Below are 22,568 nucleotides of genomic sequence, written 5' to 3'. Positions count from 1 at the left end.
CGCCAAAGAACGAAACAGAGATCTTTGAGATTGTAACTTTAAAACAAGGTGAGGCTGGGATTTTTTTTTTACATTCGAGAAGCTGGAATGTTAAAATATTTCTAGACTTTTGAATAATGATGATAAATGTCCCGTCAATCAATTAATCAGCGTATTGTTTCAGCTCGTCAGGTTATTGTACCTATTAATTTCTCAAAGTGTTGGTTCTCCAAATAGGCTTTATTATAAAAGAAATCCTTGATAAAACAATCAACACTTTCAAATAACAGGAAACAAATGTATTAACTGTTTCGATAAGGTTGGGGGAGAGGCCTGAACAACACACCACAACACTAAACAAAAATGTAAAAGATACAATGTGTGAAAAAGTGACAAAACCTGACAACACAAGCTCAAGAAAAGCAAAGCAAAGCCTACTTCCAGTTTTAACCGACTACGATTGTTGAGGCAAAAAGCAGGTGGGTACTTTTAAAGCAATGTGACAATGTCATCCTCTCTGCAAACATGACAATTCTGCATTGTACATTTGCAAAAAGATTTGACGACTCTTCGGTGCGAAAAATCAATACATTTGACGCTCACTTCACATTTTAGATTTAACCCCAGTGGGGGAAAAAAGTCGTAACAAGATCACAACCAAAACGGAGGGATAATGAGGGACAAAGAAAGATGGACGACTTAATCGCTGACGTCCATGTCTTCTTCATGGTGATCGTCAGCTCCGTTAACTTTGGCCTGCTTCACAGACCGCGCTGTGCCGTTACCTTCTACAGACTGAGGAGACAAAGCAGAGTCGTCAGAATCCTTCCTGTCCTCCCGCTCCTTCTCGCTGTCGTAGCCTTGTTCTTCCTCGTCATAATCCCTGGTGATCTGGGAGAGGAAACCACTGGATGTGACATTTTAAAGCAGTCTGGTTTACATCAGAACAGCAATGCTCATGGTAAGAATGAAGGCTGTGTGTTAAATGTGTGTTAAAAATACTACACTGACCTTGACATCTCCTTTCTCTCCGTCTGATTTCCTGTCCCGCTCTCGCTCTCGTTCTCGTTCTTTGTCTCTACTTTTCTTTTTCTTACTGGTGGAGCGCTCACGTTCCTCACGAACGCGATCTTTATCACTCTTGCGGTCCCGGTCCCTTTCTTTATCCCTTTTCTTTTCTTTCTTGTGTCTGTGGAGGGAGAAGACGAAAAGTCAGGCGTAGCATAAATTGCCCTGGATGTTACCACTAATTTGATATAGACCAAAGAAATAATAACAGATTGGTTTGGTTAAAAAAAAAATTATTTCCTCAGAAACTTCCAATAGGCGTGCAGTGATGGTATTATCCACAAATATTTCACATCAACACACCAACCTTCTAGGAGATGGAGTCCTTCTTTTAGGAGACTTTTTAGGAGGAGATCGGCTGCCGCTTCGACTTCTCCTGCGTCTCCTGTGTGGCAGAACACGACAACAAGCTGAGTACTTGAAAATTGTGAAGATTTGGTGGCTGCTGTATAAAAGTCTGCATATACTTTCAATTTTCTTCAGCCTGAGCACACCAGACTCTTTGCTGTACTCACCGGTCCTCGCTGCGTGACCTCCTGGCTGTGCTGTAGCTTTTAGGTGGTGTTTTAGATCTTCTTCTCCCTGAATCGTCTTTCTTTCTATCTCTGTAGATAAATTAGATTTAAGATCTCAGACAGGCTCAATTACATCTTTAACCATTATTGGCATAGAGCAGACTTGAGGTCAAGCATTTATGCAGCTAACCCACCTGGACCTGCTCGGAGATCGCCTGCTTTGGTCTCTGGAGTCGGTGTGTCTCCTGCGGGGGCTTTTGGAGCGCCTTCTGCTTCTGGAGTTTGACCGGCGCCTTGATCTGCTCCGGGTTCGCCTGAAACCAGACATTTACCATTAACTTTGTTCTCGAATTACAAAGAGCTTCTTGATCTTCAGATAACGAACAGTATTTCTGACCTGTGTCTTGATCGTGATCTAGACCTCCTCCTCCTGGACCTGGACCTACTACGAGAGCGCTTCTTCTTGCTTTCCTTGTCTGCAGGACAGAAATTGCTTAGTATTATCAAGGTGCAATGTACAAAAGACCTTTTGGAAAATATGAAAATCATATAAGAATTAGGACAAAACAGAGATTATTGTAGACTGCAAAGTCAACATCCCGGCAAGAAAAGTCCTCCAAACGTTTGTGTACTCACTTCCAGGTTCGATAGCAGCCGAAATGAGCGACTGGGCCTCTCTGACTCTCTTCATGGCCTCTTCGATTTCTTTATTGGATGCATCAGCCTTCAGGCTTGCACTCAGGTTTAAGCCTGCAGCCAAAGGATTCAGCCTGGACAAAAAAATATGAATTAGTTGACTCATCATAATGTACACAATGGGGCGACTGTGGCTCAGAGAGCAGGTCGTCCAACAATCGGAAGGTCGGTGGTTCGATCCCCGGCTGCTACGGTCACATGTCGATGTGTCCTTGAGCAAGACGCTTAACCCCAAATTGCTCCCAAAGGCATATTGGTGTGTGAATGAGTATTTAGATTTGATCCTGATGAGCAAAGTTGCCACCTTGCATGGCAGCCTCTGCCATCAGTGTATGAATGTGTGTGTGAATGCTGACATGTAGTGTAAAGCGCTTTGAGTGGTTGGAAGACTAGAAAAGCGCTATATAAATGCAAGTCCATTTACCATTTACAAACACACCTACAAATCCATTTCTTTACTCCGGCATTGAAAATTGCATTCAGGCACAAAGGAGCTTCTTTATAATGACTTACTTTGGATCTGTCATGAACTTTAACAGCTGATCAGCAGCCTGTAAAGTGGGGAAAAAGGATAAAGGTTTGTATAATCAAATACACAGCATATTGAACTTTTATTTACCGGTCAGTGTCATTCAACAAAACCTCTCACCTGGGGATTCATATTGGGTCCTGGGAATCCAAATGCAGCCATTGCATCCATGTTCGGAACACCGAAAGGGTTCCCTCCCATCTGGAATAAAAACAAACACACAAAGCGTGTTAAGTTGCTTATGTTATGCCAGCCTATTGTTGAGATTTTAAGTGCTGTACTCATACTGGTGTTAATATCATTATTTCCACATTTTGAGAGATGACGGTATGTATCACTCTTTCAGTTCCAAATCACTATCACACAACAGCCAACCCACAAATAACAAAAACATTTTTAAAAGTGAAAACTGAAAAATTACCACTCTTTTCTAACAATTCATTCCAACAACTGAAAATGCCCTTTTCTAATTTAAAAAAAAAGAAGGAACTTAAATTCCACAAAACAAATTGACCTCGAGGTGAGACTGTTCGGTCAACTGTAGTTTCCAAGGTCAAGACTGAACTTTTAAGTAACCGAGCAAACGCTATCTGCTGGTCGAGACCATGTGGAATGAAGCTCTAGAACTGCTACCAAATGGACTTTGAAGTGAGATTGTTAACTCAATTTAAAATAATGCCAGTTTATCTATGGATCATAATTTCCTGTGGCACAACATCCCTGCTTCTGCATCTCAACAGCAAATAAAATAGGATTACTTCAAATCATCTGAAACATGATTTTCTGGTAGAATGCGTAGCACACCACTAGAGCTGCAAAGAGAAATTGATTCGCTGTCAACTCTTAAATTGTGATATTGTATATTTTCTTTGACATATTCCTACAATTTGAAGTCTTACAGCTGGATTGGACATGGGGTTGGGCGTTGGAAGAAGTCCTCCTCCTGGCAGAATTCCTGCAACAGCGTTTGCTGGCGCCAGCAGTGACAAAGCTTTCGCCTCATCTGGAATAGATCCTACAGGAAAATAAGAACAAGCATTAGGAGAGAACGACATCTTCACACACATCAACTACAGAGAAGACACTTTGGAAAAGACAAAGAAAAAAAAGTCTTCACACTGCAATTCCTCAAATTAGGTTCAACAACATGGTTACCTTACAGATCAGAGAAGAGTTCCCTTAATTCAACATAATCATTGCAGTGAATGATAACTATTGCTGGAATATATCACACTACTCCAATGAACACTGCCAAGAATATATCACCTGAACGTGTTTTTTAAGTCATGAACCAAACGTTAGCAAGCACAGCTGCTTCTCCAGTTGGGTGAGCCCTCAATTTTCATTAAGACGTTTACTGAAACAAGCGACTCACGCTGGCGGCTTCGCTACTAAAAGCACACAGAGAAAAATCGAGATACACACAACAGAGAGAATTTTAGGGATTTGGCAAGAACACTATACAAGCTATCAGTGTTTACTTACCAAAAACACAAATGTCAGAGCATATAGTGGTATGTACTAAATGACAGTAGCAGAATTCAGGGTGGGTAGCGTGTCTGCTGTACATCATCATTCTAGTATCCTTACCTGCCACTGCATCAATCAACCAAACCTAGGCAGAGCACGACTGGTTGGATTAATCTGCGCTACCACAGTCCAATTAAAAAATAATTTAATCATCTTTATTTGCAATATACCACTGATTGTATTTTTAAAAATTGCCAAATTTAACAAATAAACACCTCATAATCATCACACAGTAAATCCACCCCCAAAACAACTCTTTCACAAAAAGACATGACCTAAATACGGACACACAACAATGACAACATTTAAATAAAAGAGCACACTGGAGAGAGAAATTGCTGCAGGAGACAAAACTGTTGGATGGTATTTTCAGCAGGGCCTGGTATACAGGACTGGCTGAGCCAGGAAAAAGAACTGTAAAACACAACAACAAAAGAAGACCACTGTTAAAGAGAGAATATTTTTAAAATCATGTCGGGTGGGCATCTTAGACAATTTATGAGATGTAGCATGGCTATTATAGAAGATAACCAATCATTGACTAGTGTTCCCTTGATAAATTGCAAAATTAGCTGTTCACATGTGGGTAAGTGAGTATGTGCAGTGTCAGCTGCCTTTTTCATTGTGGTTTTTGCACAAGTGATTATTAACACCCAGTATCCTTGTATAGGCTTTTACCACCAAACCAAAATAACGGAATGTCTTTCAAAGCTTTTTTCTTTAGAGTTAATTTAAACATTTTTATAGGATAAGGCTGGCGATATTAAATGTTTGGTTATCGTCAATACTTTCTGCTCTCACCCACAATCCCATTTGTTACCACTGAAACCTTTAAAAACAGGTCACAAATATATCATTTAATTTTATAAAATAATAAGTGGCTTGCTAAAACAACTTGGATCTGTAGTTTACTGCAATGGTTCACTAGAAAAAATAGTGCATTTGTTGGAGACTATTTTTCAGTGGTGGATTAATAGACATTTGGTGTCTGCTAGCGAGTATTTACAGCTGCAGGGCGGTGCCGCTAGCATTGACTTATAATAAAATACAGTAACTGCGTTCATCATAATGAACAAAAAACTCACCCAGTGAAACACTGAATTGCTTTAAATAGGTTTTTGGTCAATAATGGTCTTGTGGTCTTTTCATGAATTTTTTTGACATCAAAAAATGAAGAATAATGCAATGCCAGCCTTATCCGTTCAGAAACAATGCTTTAGCCATAAAATGGCTGAGCAGCGTTCAAAAGTGTTGCAAAACAATGCAAAACGAGCACCGTTTCAGGCTACGTCCCCGATATCTGACCTTTATACTCTGAACTAAACCACCTAGAGAAGGTTAATTAGACAGAAGGAAAGAGATAGAGAAGGCAGAGAAAGAATAGAGGACACAAAAAAGAGCGGGGTGGGACTTGAATGCTTGCTGGCCTTTGCAAATGTCTACAATCCCCTGTTGGCAGGCAGAGGACCACTTTCAGCCATCAACGAGGGGGCTGCTTTTGCCTTCTTCACTACAAAAATCACACACACACACATACACACACACAAATAACAGAGAGAAGTTTAACAGAGGATAGTCCAATATGGGGGAGAAAATAAAATGCATATGGTTAAGAGTGTAAACAACTTCACTTCTCTGCGGCGCCCACAGCTTGGGAATGTTCAACTCCTCATCTGTAAATGTCAAATTTTGGTATACTGCACTTTCTAAATGAAGAACTAATTATTGTTTTAGGCACAGACATACCATTTGATATGTATTTGCCCAAAGAAAAAACATCCAGTTTATCATGGGATGTGCTACCACAGTATACCAAAAATCTGACAGTAGAGGTCTGCTTTAAGCAATTCTTATAGACAATTATCTTAAAAAGCTCATATAAACAGACCAAGGTGAGTTGACTTGTGCAATTCACAAATGGGATTGATGAAATCCTTTTTACTCTTTTACATTTTCACTATTCATGCCATTCAATCGACAAGGACCACTCATACGTGGAAATAATGGTTGCGACAAACCTTCAGCAAATGGGACCACAATCAGTGCTCTGTCCACGAACACGGTGTTAGTCAGATGTTGAGACACTCCAACAGACTCTGGCTCCTGGAACTTCACAAAACACACCCGCGATGTCACCGGCATCGGAGAATCACTGTTGAGGAAGTCACAAACATTACATTAACTAACATTAAATTGCAAACAATCATCAAAACAATGCATCATTTTTTGTCCTGTCTTTTGACAATGTAATGTGGTCCAATCATAACTACATGCATTGTTATGCAATATGCACTGAGTTATGGATTTGGCACATTCACAATTTCATGTGAAAAAAGCATTAAGTACATCCCTCAAATCAGCATTCACACACAATAATGACATAATGATAACAAATACGTACCATGGACATTAGGCAGTAAGGCTGCACAACTAATCAAAATTTTAAAATTTTAAAAAAGATTGATAAATAATTAATCAATAATGAAAACAATGGCTCATCGTGCACCAGGTTAAAATCATGACAGTGAGGGTAGAAATGAGAGATAGTACGTCATCATTGTGACGTAGTAACTTTTTTTTTTTATTTAACCTTTATTTAACCAGGTTATTCCCATTGAGATTAAAAATCTTTTTTCCAAGGGAGACCTGGCCAAGACGGTCAGCAGCAAGAACACAAAGTTGCAGACACAAATAGAGATATAAAATACAACTCTCAAAAGCACTAAAATGTGCATTAAAAGAGAACTATCTAAAGACAACTGGGGGGACAAAAAGGAACTTTTCTGGGAGTCAGCTGTACAACAAGGGGGCTAAAAACATTGACATGCCATAGAGTCTGCTTCTAAATGTTTAATATCAGCTCCTTGAGGGTGCAGAATATGCAAAAGCCCTTTCCCCAATTTTTGTACCGCAAAATCAAGTCAAACTTTTGTCTTACTCAAGACAACATTACAAGACAGTAGAAAAATAATAGATCCAAAATGACTTGTCTAATTTTTTTTTCTCACTGTGAGTTTGTTTTTATTATTTAACTTCCATCCTTTGCTTATGCTGGGAAGAACGTAAAAAAACAAAAGTTAACGTTGCAACCCAAATTAACATATAAATGTTATATTCGTTTCCCCATTTTAAGCCTCTAATATTTTTAATTGACCCTTTATTAATACAAGCTATGGGGTAATTTAAAGAAACGTGTGTGTAACGTTACGCGCGAGACATAATCAACAAGTCGCGTGCATGTAGCATCAGTTGGTGTTAGGTAACGTCATTAGCCTACTGTTAGCTCGCTGGTTAGCATGTTAGCTAGCTGGTTAGCATGTTAGGCCTAGCTTCGTCTCCGTTCATAACAGTCAACCCGTTTAGATAACACACTATCTATCTACCATGTGCCTTCACTAAGCATCAGAGTAAACCACCACGCAGTGAACTCACTCTGGAGGAAACAGCTTGAGCTCCTCGATGGTCCCCAGGAAGCCGAACAGAGTCCTCATCTGCTCGGACGTGGTGCTCGGAGACACATTGGTCACCTGGACAACCTTCGTGGTGTAATTCATGTTTACAGACTAAACAAACCGTGTAAACAACAACACCACCGTTTAACCACTACACTTAACCTAAAGTTACGGTTATCCGCTGGTTAGTAAACGAGCTGGTTTGTAGAGTAATCAGCGGGCTGGATGTTAGCTCTCGACCAGCTACGTCAACAGACTGTAGCACACCGCCATGTTGTTATTCCTCCGACTCACTGCGCATGCGCAGAGCTGAACTGTGAAAACAATGTTAACTCTCACATAAAAACATCACAGGTTATTAGGTTTATTCATCTCTAGAGCTACTATGGAAGAGTGCAGTCTTATTATTATTTATTTATTTATTTATGCATTTCTTTTTTGTTCCTTGAATTATGTATTATTATTTATTTATTTAAGTATTTCTTTTTTGTTCCTTGAATTATTTATTATTATTTATTTATTTATTTATGCATTTCTTTTTTGTTCCTTGAATTATGTATTATTATTTATTTATTTAAGTATTTCTTTTTTGTTCCTTGAATTATTTATTATTATTTATTTATTTAAGTATTTATTTTTTATTCCTTGAATTATTTTCTACCCCCTCTTTTATTTTTGTTATTATATTATTTTTTTATATAATTTAAGTTATCTTCCCTATCCAATTGTGCCTTGTATGGTAGAAGTATTGAGTTTAGATTACAATGCCATAATGTTTGTAAATAAATTTTCTTCATTAAAAAAAAATATATATATATATATATATATATATATATATTTTAGGTTTATTCATTAATTTCACACTCCTCTAATCGGTATTAGGTATAAGGCTAATATTATGATACTATGTGGGAAAAGTTTTGACCTGCAATCAACCAACAGAGGTCTCCCTTTCCTTTTATTAACGTTTATAAACAAGGATGTCTCCACAGAGGCACAATGTAAGTAGTGTTGGAAGAGTAAAGCATCTATATCTTTGCCATGGTTAAACTTTTTTTTTTTCTTATAACAGTTACAAATAGTGACCACTCTGTCTTTTTTTCATGACATTTTTTTCATAGTTGAACTCCGTGTGCTCTGAAAACAATGTTAATTCTCACATAAAAAACATCACAGGTTATTAGGTTTATTAATCCCTAGAGCTACTATGGAAGAGTGCAGTCTTATTATTATTTATTTATTTATTTATGCATTTCTTTTTTGTTCCTTGAATTATTATTTTCAAAGTTTTGACCTGCAATCAACCAACAGAGGTCTCACTTTCCTTTTATAGATGGTTATAAACAAGGATGTCTCCACAGAGGCACAATGTAAGTAGTGTTGGGAGAGTAAAGCATCTATATCTTTGCCATGGTTAAATCTACTTTTTTCTTTTTCTTTTCTTATAACAGTTACAAATTGTCAGCCAGAACCCAAAATTGCCCAAACTTTTCAGCCAAGAATATTTAAGATTCACCTAATTTTTGTGCTAGCTCTTTCTGGAGCTTACGACCTAATAATAATGCACTTTCATAGACTAAGCTACTGGAGTTACCCTGCACTATATTAATGTTTAACAGTCTCTTTTACACTATACTCACTTTTTTAATAGTTGTGTATCACAGCTGTTACCCTGCACTATATTCAGTTTTAGCAGTTTTCTTCATGTCCTTGTATTTTTATATCTGGTATATTTTTTTGTACTTTGTACTACTAACTTTTTTACTGCCTTTTTACTAACATGTTTTGCACTATGAAACTGTGATGCTGGAAATTTGAATTTCCCTCGGGATCAATAAAGTTACTATCTATCTATCTATCTATCTATCTATCTATCTATCTAAATATCTATCTATCTGTCTAACACATCACACAGTTTTCATCAGCGGATGGTGTTTGTGAAGATGTGACAACAACCTCCATCCACTGATGAGGACCATGTGATATGGTTGAAAGCCCAGAAAACGCTATGCAGTGGACTTTGAGTTGGGATTGTTTTGTCAAACTGTTTTAAATCATCTCTCAAGACTCACTTTTGCCAATTGGCCTTTTCTTAGATATTTTATCTGCTTCTTATTTTATCTGTTCTCGATGTGAACCTTTATCCATTATTTTTACTTCTGCTGTCTTATGTGTTATTTTTATTTGCTGACTATGATCTTGTATCTGATTGGTACAGCTTTCTTCTCTTAAGCACTTTGTAGTTTTAAAAGGTATAAATTAAGTTATTATTAGGCTATTTATTATTAAACTGTATAAAAATTGTTTTCCAGAGTGACTGAAAGTAATGTGTGAAGGTAACATGCATGTTTGTTTCACTATAGGATACAGTTGGTGGACAAATTGGGCCATTTGATTTAAAATCTAATGTACTGGAAGTATATATATATATATATACACTTTATATAGTAAGTATACTTATATCAATATACTAGTATGTACTTGTGTGAGTATTACTTTAATACTTCTTGGGACTAAATTGGCCCACTTTTTAGTTTATAAAAGTATACTTTTAAGTACACACAGTGCCTTGTTAGTATTCGATAACTGACCCTTTCATTTTGTATTAATAAATCATCATAATAATGTTATACAGTATATCGCTAATTAAGTTCAGTCCACGTGTATTGGCTGAGGGAGCCACGTCACAACCCTGACAAAACTGCTTCTGGTGAAACTCTCCCTACTAATGGTGTTCTTTCCCAGGAGGAACAATGCAGCGTTTGTCCTTTAGGCTACGTCGAGCATAATCCCTACACCTGGATTATAGTTGCACTGAGACAAGCTAACTTAAGGCATTCAGAGTTCAGAACAACTGGCCACATTTCATCCAATTAACATTGTGTGTGTAACTGTTATATTGTACAAGACCGCCTAATAATAGCTGTGAAGTTTCACTGTTATTGTTGTTGTTTCACAATAGGTCCTCATTCAGAAAACTATTAGGCCATCTTGTACAATATAACGGCTACACACAACTGGCAACATTTCATCCAATTAAAGTTGTGTGTAAGACGGCCTAATAATAGCTGTGAAGGTTCATTCTTATTGTTGTTTCACAATAGATCATCATTCTATTACTGTACTATTTAAGAAAAACATTAATCTAAAATAAAGTGGTTGTTCCAATTTACTTGTAATTTCAATGTTTCTATAAATTCACTATTAATGTGGATCACACCCATTCTGAATTACTGAACTTAAAATCCACATCACTTCTGTTTACTTGTTCTGTATTAGCTCTACACATTGCATCAATGCTCTGAAAATATACTGCACTTAGTATGACTCGGCATACATTAAAGCACAACAATTGAAAACAATCACATGCACAATTTCAACACATTTGCCAATTCTGTGCAATAAATATCTCTGCCATAAATCCGGTTTCAGAGGGGGGCGGCTATTGGGTCACCCAGCAGAGGATATTGGCACAATGGGATTCTTGTTCACGGTGCGACATGATTGGCCAGGAGAGAAGTTTACAGGGCAGATTTTCAGTGACTGTGAGGGGGACTAAGACAAATAAATACCCCAAAATCCACTGGGAGACCAGAGAAGTCCAGTTCAGAAGTGACCAGTGAGGTTTTGCTTTGTGTGGTGCCACAACAAGACGGAAACATGGTCAGCCGGTGAGTTTCTGATGAATAACTATTACAATTGTATGTTTTTATCTCATATTGATTACCAAAAGGAAGTGGGGACAGCATATTTGAAAACTAGCTTACTCAGTGATGTGTAAAGTGTGCTTTTTCGTGATTTGCAAATATCTATAATGTCATTTAGCTCTTCTACATACATTTCTTTAACTTGATCCTGTGATTTGAATGGTCAGTGTGCCTGCAGCTGATTAAGCTCCTGAAGGATTTACATGTTGAACTGCATGACCTGCCAGAAATACAGCTTTTAATAACTCCAACTAACAGACTTGTGCATTTAACTTGCTGGAAATTTCATTAATTTTCTTGGCTGCAACGTTGGCTGATGTCTTTGCTGTTTGATAACAGATTTGAACACCCAGCTGGTGGCTACAAGAAGATTTTTGAGACATGTGAGGAGCTGGCTGAGCCTCTTCCAGCAACAGTCATAGGTTTGTTTGCATCTTTCACACAGAAATAGATTGCAGACGTAGTTCCCTTTGACGTAGTTTATCTTCTTTCTTCTGAGAGAACAGAAAGTAGGCTCTGAAATCTGTACATTTCAAAAACAATCTCTGATTTGTGTTTATTACGTTGGCGCTTTACAGGTCGTATTCCTTCGTTTCTGAAGGGAAGTCTTCTCCGTTTGGGCCCTGGGCTTTTTGAGGTTGGAGATGAACCTTTCTATCACCTCTTCGATGGCCAGGCCCTCATGCACAAATTCGACTTCAAGAACGGCCAGGTCACCTACTTCCGGAAGTAAGACCTTAAAGGACAATACTTGTGTTTTGTCATTTTTAATGCTATTTTTGCATCATTTACATTACTGCCGTCTAGCAAAATCAACCTGCAGAAACTTCATTTAAAATCAATCGAATAAAGCTGCACAAACAACTGCATCAACACCATAAAATTATATCCTATATATTGTGTAATGGTATGGATGAAAATCGTCTTCTCCATTTAGGTTTGTCAAAACAGATGCCTACGTGAGAGCCATCACAGAGAAGCGTGTGGTGATCACTGAGTTTGGTACCTTTGCGTACCCCGACCCCTGCAAAAACATTTTCTCCAGGTGGGTTGCACTTAACACACAGGAGTTTTTTTTTTATCATCTGGATGCTTTTTAGAGTAAAAAGAAATTAAAATGCAAAGTACTTTAAAATTGGCGAACTCATCTGAAATAAATGTATAAAGTATTATCCTTTTGCGTTCTTTCATCATTACATTGATGAATATGCTACATCTGCTTCTCCAGACTTTGTAATATTTTTGTTTGTTTGCAGGTTTTTCTCTTACTTCAAGGGTGTTGAGGTCACAGACAACTGCCTGGTGAACGTTTACCCTGTTGGTGAGGATTTCTATGCCGTAACAGAAACCAACTACATCACTAAAGTAGACGTTGATACCTTGGAGACGCTGAAGAAGGTACATCAATGCAAATATATCATAGAATTTGAGGTGTAAAAAAAACTTCAGAACTGTACATTTCTTCATATTAAAGCGCAGTAAAATTATTTTCTATGCAGGTCGACATGTGCAACTATATCAACATTAATGGAGTGACAGCCCACCCTCACATTGAGAGAGATGGCACAGTGTATAACATTGGCAACTGCATGGGAAAAGGAGCAACGCTGGCCTACAACATTGTCAGGATTCCACCCACACAGAAAGGTTCGGATCATCGGCATCACCACACACATAACAACAGCAGATAACTCCTCTGACCTTTCCTTAAACTTTCTGTTTAACCAAAATATGCTGCTGAATGGTAATTCGGGGTTAAAGGAATCACTGTGACTACCTCTCAAAAACCAAGAAAATAAATGTTTTCTGTCTCAGGGTCAGACCCCTGGAGCTGGCTAAATTAAAACAGCTCAAAATATTCTTTTTTCTTAGATAAGTCTGATCCCATCGAGAAGTCCAAGGTGGTGGTGCAGTTCCCCAGTGCTGAGAGGTTCAAGCCCGCCTATGTGCACAGGTGTGGGTAGACTCCATTAGGTATGTTATCGGTGTTGTCATGGGAAAGTCCAAGTTTTGACAGTCTCTTCTTAACAATTTCAGTTTCGGCATGTCAGAAAACTACTTTGTCTTTGTGGAGACGCCGGTGAAAATCAACCTGCTGAAATTCCTGAGTGCTTGGAGCATCCGAGGCTCCAACTACATGGACTGTTTTGAGTCCAATGAGAGCCAAGGAGTAAGAACTTGATATCTTTCGTGATTCTTCCCCTTGATATTATCAACGTCTCTGCCCCTGAAATCTCATAATATCTACTCTAATGTGTGTTTTATAGACCTTGTTTCACATTGCCAAGAAAGACCCAGGAGAGTACATAGATCACAAGTTCAAAGGGGCGCCCATCGGCATGTTTCATCACATCAACACCTACGAGGACCAAGGCTTCATTGTTGTTGACCTCTGTGGATGGAAAGGGTAAATGTTGGACTTTTATTTAAAGAGGACCTATTATGCTCATATTCAGAAGCATATTTGTATTTGGGGTTTCTACTAGAACATGTTTACATGCTTTAAATGTTCAAAAAACGCTTTATTTTTCTCATACTGGCTGTGCTAAAGCACCTCTTTTCACCCTCTGTCTGAAATGCTCTGTTTGAGCTCCTGCAGTTACTTGGTGACATCACCACGTTACAGAAGAAAAGGCGGGATTTCAAGCAAGGCATTTCAGGCAGTTCAGGAGCAGTGTTTCTTTGGGGAAGAGTAACTATTTTTGGACTGGACTTCTGGCTTTATAACTTTGCAGACCTTTTACATGCACAAAAAAGAATACAACAATAAAACTAAACACTAAAGGAAAGAGAGAAGCACAAAAGCATAATAGGTCCTCTTTAAACCTTCCTGTACATCTTCTGCAGATTTGTCTGATACAGAGATATTGTTGCTCATGATTTGTTCATTTATGCAGGTTCGAGTTTGTTTACAACTACCTCTGGTTGGCCAACCTGAGAGCCAACTGGGAAGAGGTGAAGAAGGCAGCCATGATGGCGCCACAGCCGGAGGTCCGCAGATATGTCATTCCTCTGGACGTCCACAGGGTGAGTCACCTGTTTTGCTCATCAGAAGGACACCAGTTGCCACCTACAGATACAAATCAGATACCAGTCAGATGTTATTTGTTCTCATTTCATCGTGTAGGAGGAGCAGGGGAAGAACCTTGTCTGCCTGCCGTACACCACTGCCACAGCGGTGATGCACGCTGATGGGACCATCTGGCTGGAGCCGGAGATACTGTTCTCCGGGCCTCGCCAAGGTGCAAACACATCCAACACATTTAAAGGAACAGTGCGTAGGATTTTGTGGCATCTAGTGCTGATTACAACCAACTGAGTACCATTCCACTCATTCCTCCCTTTCCGAGACTGCGGTAACCTGAGCCACTGAGTGCAAAACTGTGGTAACGCCATTCACCTGCTCAGAAGACATCCTTACCATGATAACAATACTTTAGGAGCAACGGAAGTCAGACGACGGTTCCACGGTTTTGCACTCTGCGGCTCACGTTACCGCAGTTTCACAAGCGTGTCGGAGAACTACGTGGCCTTCAGGTAACGTAAAAACATGGCTCTCTCTAGAGCCAGTGTTTGGTTTGTCCCTTCTGGGCTACTGTAGAAACATGGCGGAGCAACATGGCAGACTCCGTGAAGAGGACCCGCTACGTAGATATGAAGGGCTCATTCTAAGCTAAGGAAAACACAACGATTCTTAGTTTCAGGTGATTATACACTAATAAAAACATAGTTATGAACATTGTATTCCATTTCTGCTCATAGATCCCCAAAATCCTACACACTGGCCCTTTAACTCACTCAATCATGGTGGACACATTAATCTTTGATATATAGAGGAAATATCTTCATTATGTAATCATTTTAATGTTGTTTTTGTAGCTTTTGAGTTCCCTCAGATCAACTACGAGAGGTACGCAGGGAAGAATTACACGTACGCCTACGGCCTGGGTCTCAACCATTTCATACCAGACAGGGTAAGTTAACTAAATACCTTCAACTAGAAGTGATTCAGAGTGTGTAAAAACAAGCTTTTTCATTTGCTGGTTTTGTTGTGTGTAGATCTGCAAGTTGAATGTGAAGACCAAGGAGACCTGGGTATGGCAAGAACCAGACTCCTACCCCTCAGAGCCCCTGTTTGTTCAGACTCCTGATGGGATCGACGAGGACGATGGTAAGTCAACAGCAATAGAAACATAATCCTACACTCACTGTGATCAAAATTGTTTCATGATAATCTGCTGCTGCGTCCTCAGGAGTGCTGCTGACCATCGTGGTGGCTCCGGGCTCCCAGAGACCAGGATACCTCCTCATCCTCAATGCCAAGGATCTGTCTGAGATCGCCAGGGCCGAGGTGGAGTGCAGCATGCCTGTCACCTTTCATGGGATGTACAAACCCTAGCGGTGCTTTCCTCGGGGTGTGAACAGTAGTCAGCCATTACAAGGGTATTAAAGACAGGATAAATAATGACCACATGGTTGTGCGTTCTCAGTTGACGTGGGTTTTAAATAAAAAATAATGTGTGAACTGACATGCCTTTTTGATTCTAGTTGCTGGATGTACTAGTATTTCTAAACCTGAATTTTAAGCATTGGTTTAATAAATATATGGATATGTTCACATGCTGTGTCACATGAATATTTCATGGTTGGAAAAATAAATTTGGTGAAATCAAAACGGTTGTTTTGTACTAGTAGCTATTTAGTAGCACTTTAGTAAATGGAGCAAAAAGGACAGTCCTTTAACTGGGGTTCAATCCTCTATGAAACAGGATATTTACTGGATTAAATACTTTTATAACAAGCAGGCATTTCTCTTGATGTGTCGTAGCTCAAATCACACTTCACCAAAATCAATTAGTACAAATAATCCTTTATCCTAAATTCTTGAGATATTTGTAGAGATTTAATATGTTTCCACACCAAATCTTATTATGGTTGCGGTTGAACAACTGACCTTTCTGACTAAGTCTGTCCTTATTGTGTCTGAATCTCGTGCAGATCTTGCAACACAGCAAAGCTGATTAACTGTGTCACTGCTTAATCTGAGGGAAGAAAGAACAAAAGAAAGGGCATGTTGCAATCCATTATTCTTTTTAAGTACACAACAATGGATGTGTGGCCCTTATATACAACGTCATGAGTCAACATAAACCACATTTCATTGTATGTAAGATGCATGTACATAAACAAGGCATCCATTTGGTTTGAATGAATCTTGTGTTGGACAAGTTACCTTCTGTTTTTATAATTCCATGTTTGTGCGTCACATATATAAAACACTCAATTTGAATCACACGTTTCCTCTCCAGCTGATGCAAGGCGAGGAAACAAAGCATCAAACATTACTAATACGGCTTGGGCTCGCTTGCTGCACGAGTCAAATGGAGAACCCTAATAATGTTGTCACGTTCTACTCTCCACTGCCAGATTTAAGGATTGCATTAATGAAAGGCTCAAAGGAATATTTTTGCAATCGTGCAGTCTGTATTCTCTTGTTTTGGTAACCATAGGGCCACAAATCTGCCCTTTTGTGCACATTTAGTTCACTTTGCCTGATTGATGCCAACAGAGTTTTTTAGATGGAGTGGAGTGACTGCTTGTTCTGAATTAAACAATAAGAAATATGCTTTTTTCTCTTTATTTTTTTTTTTTTTACATGACGGCTTTTTAGCCTTCCAAAAAGAAAGAAATAAAACAAGATTACAGGAAATATTAATTTTCAGAATAAACTTAAAATGAAAAACACAGCAAAGGAAAAGCTCAACGGAAAACTTGATATCTCTGTTGTACACATAAAAGAAGTCTCTCACACTCTGAAATTCATTTGGGACAGAGGTGTGCACAGTCAGGCTTCAACCAGTGTAAAAGTTATATTCTTACAATCCTAAATACAAAGTGAATCTTACACAAATGTAACAAAAAGATAAAACACAGGTAACAGAAAAAACGACAGCCACACATTCACCAAACAATGCCACAAAAGGAAATGATTGTAACTACTGCTACAGTGAATGAAAATAAAGCAACAATAATTATAGTGTAACAAGACAAAAAAAAACGTGACATAAAGAAAATTACTTAAAGTGGATTCAAAATTAAACAGTTTCAAGTTCACCTCAAATTCAGCCTCTTTTATTTCTTAAAGGAACAGTTCAACATTTTGGGAAAATATGCTTATTCACTTTCTTGTCAAGAGATGAGCAAATCGATACCTCTTTCATGTCAGTACGCCAAATAAGAAGGTAGACGAGGGAGGCATTTAGCTTAGCTTAGCATAAAGACTGGCAGCAGGGGGAAACAGCTAGCCTGACTGACAACAGAGTTAAAAACAATGATTACCAGCACGTCTATAATCTATTAATTAACATGATATATCTTGTTTGTTTAATCTGTACTTTTTTACAGGGAATTGCATGCTTTACAATTTGTTGTCGAACAACACTTAATTGCCCCTAAGGCCGGCGAAATACTTGCTTTTTAACCACGCCTTTGCATCGCGTACGTTTCTGAGGACGTACACAACCGACGCTCCAAACGGCTGCAGGATATAAGAGGCAGTTTTAAGTATATCTTCGCCCTAAAACCACAAATTACTGAGCTTCAGACGTGCTGGTAGGTGAATTTCTGAGCTTCGGATCCTTGCTGGCAGTTTCCTTCTACTTACAGTCTTTATACTAGGCTAAGCTAATCGCCTGCTGGCTCTAGCTCCCTACTTAACGCACAGAATCAGATTAATCTCATTGTGTCAAAATGTCAAACTTGTCCTTTAAACTGGAGCAAGCCTCTGTCCCGTCACTTACACACAAAAAACACACAAGAATCAAAAGTCAAGCGGAACAAAGCGGAGGCTCACACTACTGAATCACAGATTTCATGAAATACATCTTCAGGCTTACTTCAATGTGATAAGTGACTACTGACAGCTTTGAAAATACCTTTTCAGTTATATAACTTTTGCATCTCAGGAAATAAAGGAATGAAGTATTGATAGTGCAAGGTTATAAGGTACATATATTAATATATTGTTTAGATACTGTCCTATAAGTAAAGTGCAAATCTCTGGATCAGATGAAAAGTGTGTGCAAGCGTTTCTAATTTTCGACTGACTGATCCACCTGCCCATGCACAAATGAGCCCTTTACATTGGCTGCCAGCTACTTTACACACCGCCTGGTGAAACATTCATGTTACACAACATCATTTTCCCTTCAACTCAAAGCATTTTCTTTTAAAGTCGGGCCGAATATCATGTAGCCTTTAATCTCCTGTATGTGTACATTAAACTTTGGGTGATTTCTGTTAAATGTGTGTATATTTTTTTTGTAATCCTGACAAACTGGAGAGTGATTTTCTTCTTTATTATCTAACATCAACAGTGTAAACTTCAGCTGTGTATTCCCATACATCCAAAGTGTAGGGCCATTTTAATGTGAGAGCATCAGAAGATCAATATGTTGAGGAAGTCTTACCGTTGCCACAGAAAACTTCAAATTGAATCCAACAGATTTCTAGCAACACCTCGTATCATTTTGGTCAATCATCTGTTATCCTAATTATCCATTTTAATGACGACTAACTGGGATCGGGCTACTCTTGGAACCAGCTGAAGAGAAAGGCCCAGGATAGAGATGGGTGGAGAAGCCTTGTCGACGGCCTATTCCCGAAGAGGGGTAAAAGGCCTATGTAAGTAACTGGGAATGAACTGGGGGGAGTCGGGGAGAAACCACTGAGACCGGCTCAAGTGGAAATGCAGTCATCAAACAGCTCACACATACACCCTACGTGCTCACCGACAGCAGACAGACACACAAACACAGTCATGCAGGGTCGTCTGGAAACAGTTTTGTGTAACTGATGTTTAAGACCAGCTTATTATTCAGACCTGGGGGTATGGAAGGCCAACATTGGGTGAGTAAATTTTGAATTTTTCAAAGTGCAAGAAAACGGCCAACACATTTTTTTTTAGCTCCTCTAAAAGAAAAAATCTGTAAGAGGGCAGCTGTTGGGTTTGTGTGTGTGTGTTTTAGGGCTGGAGGGGCCGTGTTTGAGCTAAGATTTGGGGGAGGAGGGGTGAAAAATCAGTTGGTCTCGTAGGTGGAGAGCAGGGCAGCATCCACGGGCTCCATGCAGGAGGGGCAGGTGAAGGATCTCATCAGCCAGTCGTCTATACAGTCCATGTGGTAGATGTGCATACAGGGCAGGAATCGGATGGGGTCCCCGTATACAAAGTCCAGCATACAGATCACGCATCTGAAAACAGATGAAATAAAGAGCTTAAATACACACCAGTATAAAGCTGATACTGTGACGTGAGACTACAAATGATCTAGGACTTAGATTACAGTAATATCTGTATATAACTTTACTGCTGTCTCTTACTGGTCTTTTTATGCCCCTTACAAATGACTTGTTTCCCTTGGACCATAAGTCATATCATGGCATCCTTATTTGAGTATTAAATATTAGTCACATTTTAGTGTCACAATATGGACACTGAGGTCAGGAGTACAAAAAAATATCATGTCTGAATTAGTCAATGTTGCTCTGCTCTAATGACCTACAACCTCCGTCTGTGTAAACACTACAAAAAATACAAAAATGCTCACTCTCTGATCTTCTTCTCTGAGCCGTCTTTCCCTCCATCATAAACCCCCTTAGGGAGGTGCTGGATGAGGCCGATGCGCTGAGCTATGCGGATCTGCTCCTCCTCGGTCAGCTGGGTGGCCAGACGGGCCTGACTAGGCGTGGGATGGTACATGGGCATGTGAGCCTGCTCCTGGTAACAGACAAAAACAAACACCCAAAATGAAACAAAGACAATTATCCTACTGGATCAGCTCACTTTTGTTTTTACAAAGCCGTCTGACTGGTAAATAAACTGAAAAGTAAAGCAGCTGTGGATATTCTTGACAGGCCAGTTAATCATAAATACTGTAAAACCTGTTTGCTTACTCAGATGTTTACTGTAGTTACTATAATCAAGGCCACAGGCATGAAAGACGGCTTATTTACCTACATTACCTTCTGCATATTGGCATTTAGGCTTATAACTAACAATATAAGCCAACGGGTTATCTGTGAAGGACAAGAACAGTCTAAATAGTATAGTCAAAGTGTGCTCCAAGATTAGTGGAGTTCAGCAGAAGGACTTGGGCACAATGTGGGAGAAACAGGTGGCTGAGAAAGCATTATAAAATGATCAGCCAACCAGATCACATTCTTTCGGCTGAATTCTCTCTGATGCCTCCAGGCCGACGTTATAATGTGCCCTTAAGGAGAACAAATCGTTACTACAAGTCCTTTTTCCTTTCTGCTGTTAAGCTGCTGAACACAGACCATACACATTTTAAATTACTGTTATTTATAGGAACTTTAAGATATGTTGTTCTTATATATTGTTTCTTATTTTTGGGGCTTTTATTGTCATAATCCTATGTATTTATATGGTTCTTATTGTAACTTGTCCCTCCAACTGCCCCATGCCTTTAATATGTTTCCTTCGACTTAACTAATTATTGGTTGTCTGTTGTATGTATGTATGTATGTATGTGTGTATGTATGTATGTATGTATGTATGGACTGGGAATGCTACAAATGAATTGCCCCCTTGGGGATAAATAAAGTTGTCTGAACTGAACTGAACTGAAGCACCTGTCCTACCTGTACAGGTAACTTTTATTGTCTTAAAGGTCCCATAGTATGCTCATTTTCAGGTTCATACATACATATTTTGTGTTTCTACTAGAACATGTTTACATGCTTTAATGTTCAAAAAACCCTTTATTTTCCTCACACTGTCTGCCTGAATAACCCTGTATTTACCCTCTGTCTGAAACGCTCCGTTTTAGCACATTTTGACGGAATTGCAACAGAATTGCATTAACATTGCTAGTCAACAGCTTGGGTCCATGTGTACTTTTTGTCAGCTGATGACATTCACATACACTGCAACCAGGATATAAACTGGGACACATTTATAATGTTTGACATTTAAAATTGTGTAAAGGGTCTAAATATTGTATATTCGTGACATCACGAATGGACAGAAATCCCGACAGCTTGTTTCGAATGCAGAGTTTCTGAATACGGGCTGTGTGTATTTCCCTGTGGATTGAGTGTTTCGATTCTTTCACAGTATTAAGATAGGATGTAAGCCTGCTTTATAATAAAACACATGAAAATCTCACTTTCTTTTATAATATGGGACCTTTAATGTCATCATCTCTTACCTGGTAGGGTGGAGGAGGCTCCAGGTCTGGGTCTGTCCCCTCACCGAAACTCGCCCTGTCTGACTGGGAATCATGAAGCAGAGAGATGTCGTCTGATGTGGGAGACTTGAGACAGTTGCCCATGTCTTCGTGTCTCCAGTCCCTGTCCTGTCCGACGTTAAAACCAGATCTTTCTGGCTAAAGTTGCTCTTTAGGTGGCTAATGTTATTTATCTAATATCCCAGTAACAAATAGTATTACAGTTCAACTACACACTGCTAAACACACCATGGACATGATTATAAAACGTCAGATGTGACAGCAACACTAGTTTCTCCTCATGTTGACATGGAGCTCCAGCTGGAAAACAAAACAAAGAACTCCCAATGCTAACACAGCTAGCCTCGCCTAGCCAGCTGGATGACTTCCTTGATGAGTATCGCTCATTCCTTTCGCAAGAATCACTGTTTCTACTAAATGTCTACTTCAGCAGCAGCTGTGGCTGTGACATTAATGGTCCTGAGTGTTGGACTGAGGCGACATTTCCGTATGTGAACTTGGTGAGTAACATTAAAACAGTTTGCTTCCTTTAGCTAGCTCCTTTCTTCTTCAACCGGACGACATGTTATCGGTCCGTTGGATATGACGTCAAGGTGGGATTCTGCGTCGTGATTGGATGGTTTCCTTCTACGTGGGTTTCTACGACAGAGCCGAAGTCCCGCCCCCTTTCAATAGTCATAATAAAATAAAGATAAAGAACAAGAATAATTTGTTTATAATTCATAATTACTCCATTGACCAATTCGTTATTATTATTATTATTATTATTATTATTATTACTATTATTATTATTATTATTATTATTGTTATTGTTGTTGTTATCA

At 39.0% G+C, this 22,568-nt stretch overlaps 3 protein-coding genes across 13 annotated transcripts; 1 reads left to right on the top strand and 2 right to left on the bottom strand.

Moving 5' to 3' along the window:
* Positions 1-200: 200 nt before the first annotated feature.
* LOC119498100 (serine/arginine-rich splicing factor 11-like) lies at positions 201-8,064 on the bottom strand. Of its 11 annotated transcripts, none has more exons than XM_037786596.1 (12): positions 7,750-8,063; positions 6,336-6,469; positions 3,672-3,802; positions 2,908-2,988; positions 2,772-2,809; positions 2,199-2,332; positions 1,960-2,038; positions 1,757-1,876; positions 1,563-1,652; positions 1,355-1,432; positions 991-1,168; positions 201-774 (listed from the first exon to the last, which is right to left on the bottom strand). In XM_037786596.1, the coding sequence occupies exons 1-12, from the start codon at positions 7,869-7,871 to the stop codon at positions 679-681; spliced, it is 1,281 nt and encodes a 426-aa protein (XP_037642524.1). In that variant the 5' UTR covers positions 7,872-8,063; the 3' UTR covers positions 201-678. The 11 variants fall into 11 exon arrangements, with proteins under 11 accessions (XP_037642524.1, XP_037642521.1, XP_037642523.1 ...); XM_037786593.1 differs by having other exon boundaries at positions 201-870; positions 7,750-8,062; XM_037786595.1 differs by having other exon boundaries at positions 201-870; positions 1,757-1,861; positions 7,750-8,062.
* A 3,156-nt stretch (positions 8,065-11,220) lies between these two features.
* Positions 11,221-16,151, top strand: rpe65a (retinoid isomerohydrolase RPE65 a). Its single transcript, XM_037788016.1, has 14 exons — positions 11,221-11,440; positions 11,816-11,898; positions 12,055-12,205; positions 12,414-12,521; positions 12,733-12,874; positions 12,976-13,123; positions 13,349-13,430; positions 13,514-13,646; positions 13,744-13,883; positions 14,374-14,503; positions 14,604-14,718; positions 15,356-15,450; positions 15,536-15,647; positions 15,730-16,151. Exons 1-14 carry the CDS (start codon positions 11,430-11,432, stop codon positions 15,873-15,875), a joined length of 1,596 nt encoding a protein of 531 aa, XP_037643944.1. The 5' UTR covers positions 11,221-11,429; the 3' UTR covers positions 15,876-16,151.
* A 2,004-nt stretch (positions 16,152-18,155) lies between these two features.
* Positions 18,156-22,339, bottom strand: LOC119498901 (RING finger protein 11-like). Its single transcript, XM_037788017.1, has 3 exons — positions 21,706-22,339; positions 20,083-20,252; positions 18,156-19,726 (listed from the first exon to the last, which is right to left on the bottom strand). The coding sequence occupies exons 1-3, from the start codon at positions 21,826-21,828 to the stop codon at positions 19,555-19,557; spliced, it is 465 nt and encodes a 154-aa protein (XP_037643945.1). The 5' UTR covers positions 21,829-22,339; the 3' UTR covers positions 18,156-19,554.
* Between the last annotated feature and the right edge of the window lie 229 nt (positions 22,340-22,568).

This window comes from Sebastes umbrosus, chromosome 12 (assembly GCF_015220745.1).
Source record: "Sebastes umbrosus isolate fSebUmb1 chromosome 12, fSebUmb1.pri, whole genome shotgun sequence".
Lineage (NCBI taxonomy): Eukaryota > Metazoa > Chordata > Actinopteri > Perciformes > Sebastidae > Sebastes > Sebastes umbrosus.
This window is presented reverse-complemented; position numbering and strand designations above follow the sequence as displayed.

What these genes read in the sequence shown, in the direction of transcription:
- LOC119498100 (XM_037786593.1), bottom strand. Translation starts at nt 7,871, where the DNA reads ATGAATTACACCACGAAGGTTGTCCAGGTGACCAATGTGTCTCCGAGC. An exon ending in CTCAAGCTGTTTCCTCCAGA is followed by an intron (nt 6,470 to 7,749) that starts GTGAGTTCACTG and finishes CTTCCTCAACAG; the next exon opens with TGATTCTCCGATGCCGGTGA. An exon ending in AAGTTCATGACAGATCCAAA is followed by an intron (nt 2,333 to 2,771) that starts GTAAGTCATTAT and finishes TTTTTTGTCCAG; the next exon opens with GCTGAATCCTTTGGCTGCAG.
- rpe65a (XM_037788016.1), top strand. An exon ending in GATTCCACCCACACAGAAAG is followed by an intron (nt 13,124 to 13,348) that starts GTTCGGATCATC and finishes CTTTTTTCTTAG; the next exon opens with ATAAGTCTGATCCCATCGAG. An exon ending in AGTCCAATGAGAGCCAAGGA is followed by an intron (nt 13,647 to 13,743) that starts GTAAGAACTTGA and finishes TGTGTTTTATAG; the next exon opens with ACCTTGTTTCACATTGCCAA.
- LOC119498901 (XM_037788017.1), bottom strand. Translation starts at nt 21,828, where the DNA reads ATGGGCAACTGTCTCAAGTCTCCCACATCAGACGACATCTCTCTGCTT. An exon ending in AGCCTCCTCCACCCTACCAG is followed by an intron (nt 20,253 to 21,705) that starts GTAAGAGATGAT and finishes GTCTGTTACCAG; the next exon opens with GAGCAGGCTCACATGCCCAT. An exon ending in TCAGAGAAGAAGATCAGAGA is followed by an intron (nt 19,727 to 20,082) that starts GTGAGCATTTTT and finishes ATCTGTTTTCAG; the next exon opens with ATGCGTGATCTGTATGCTGG.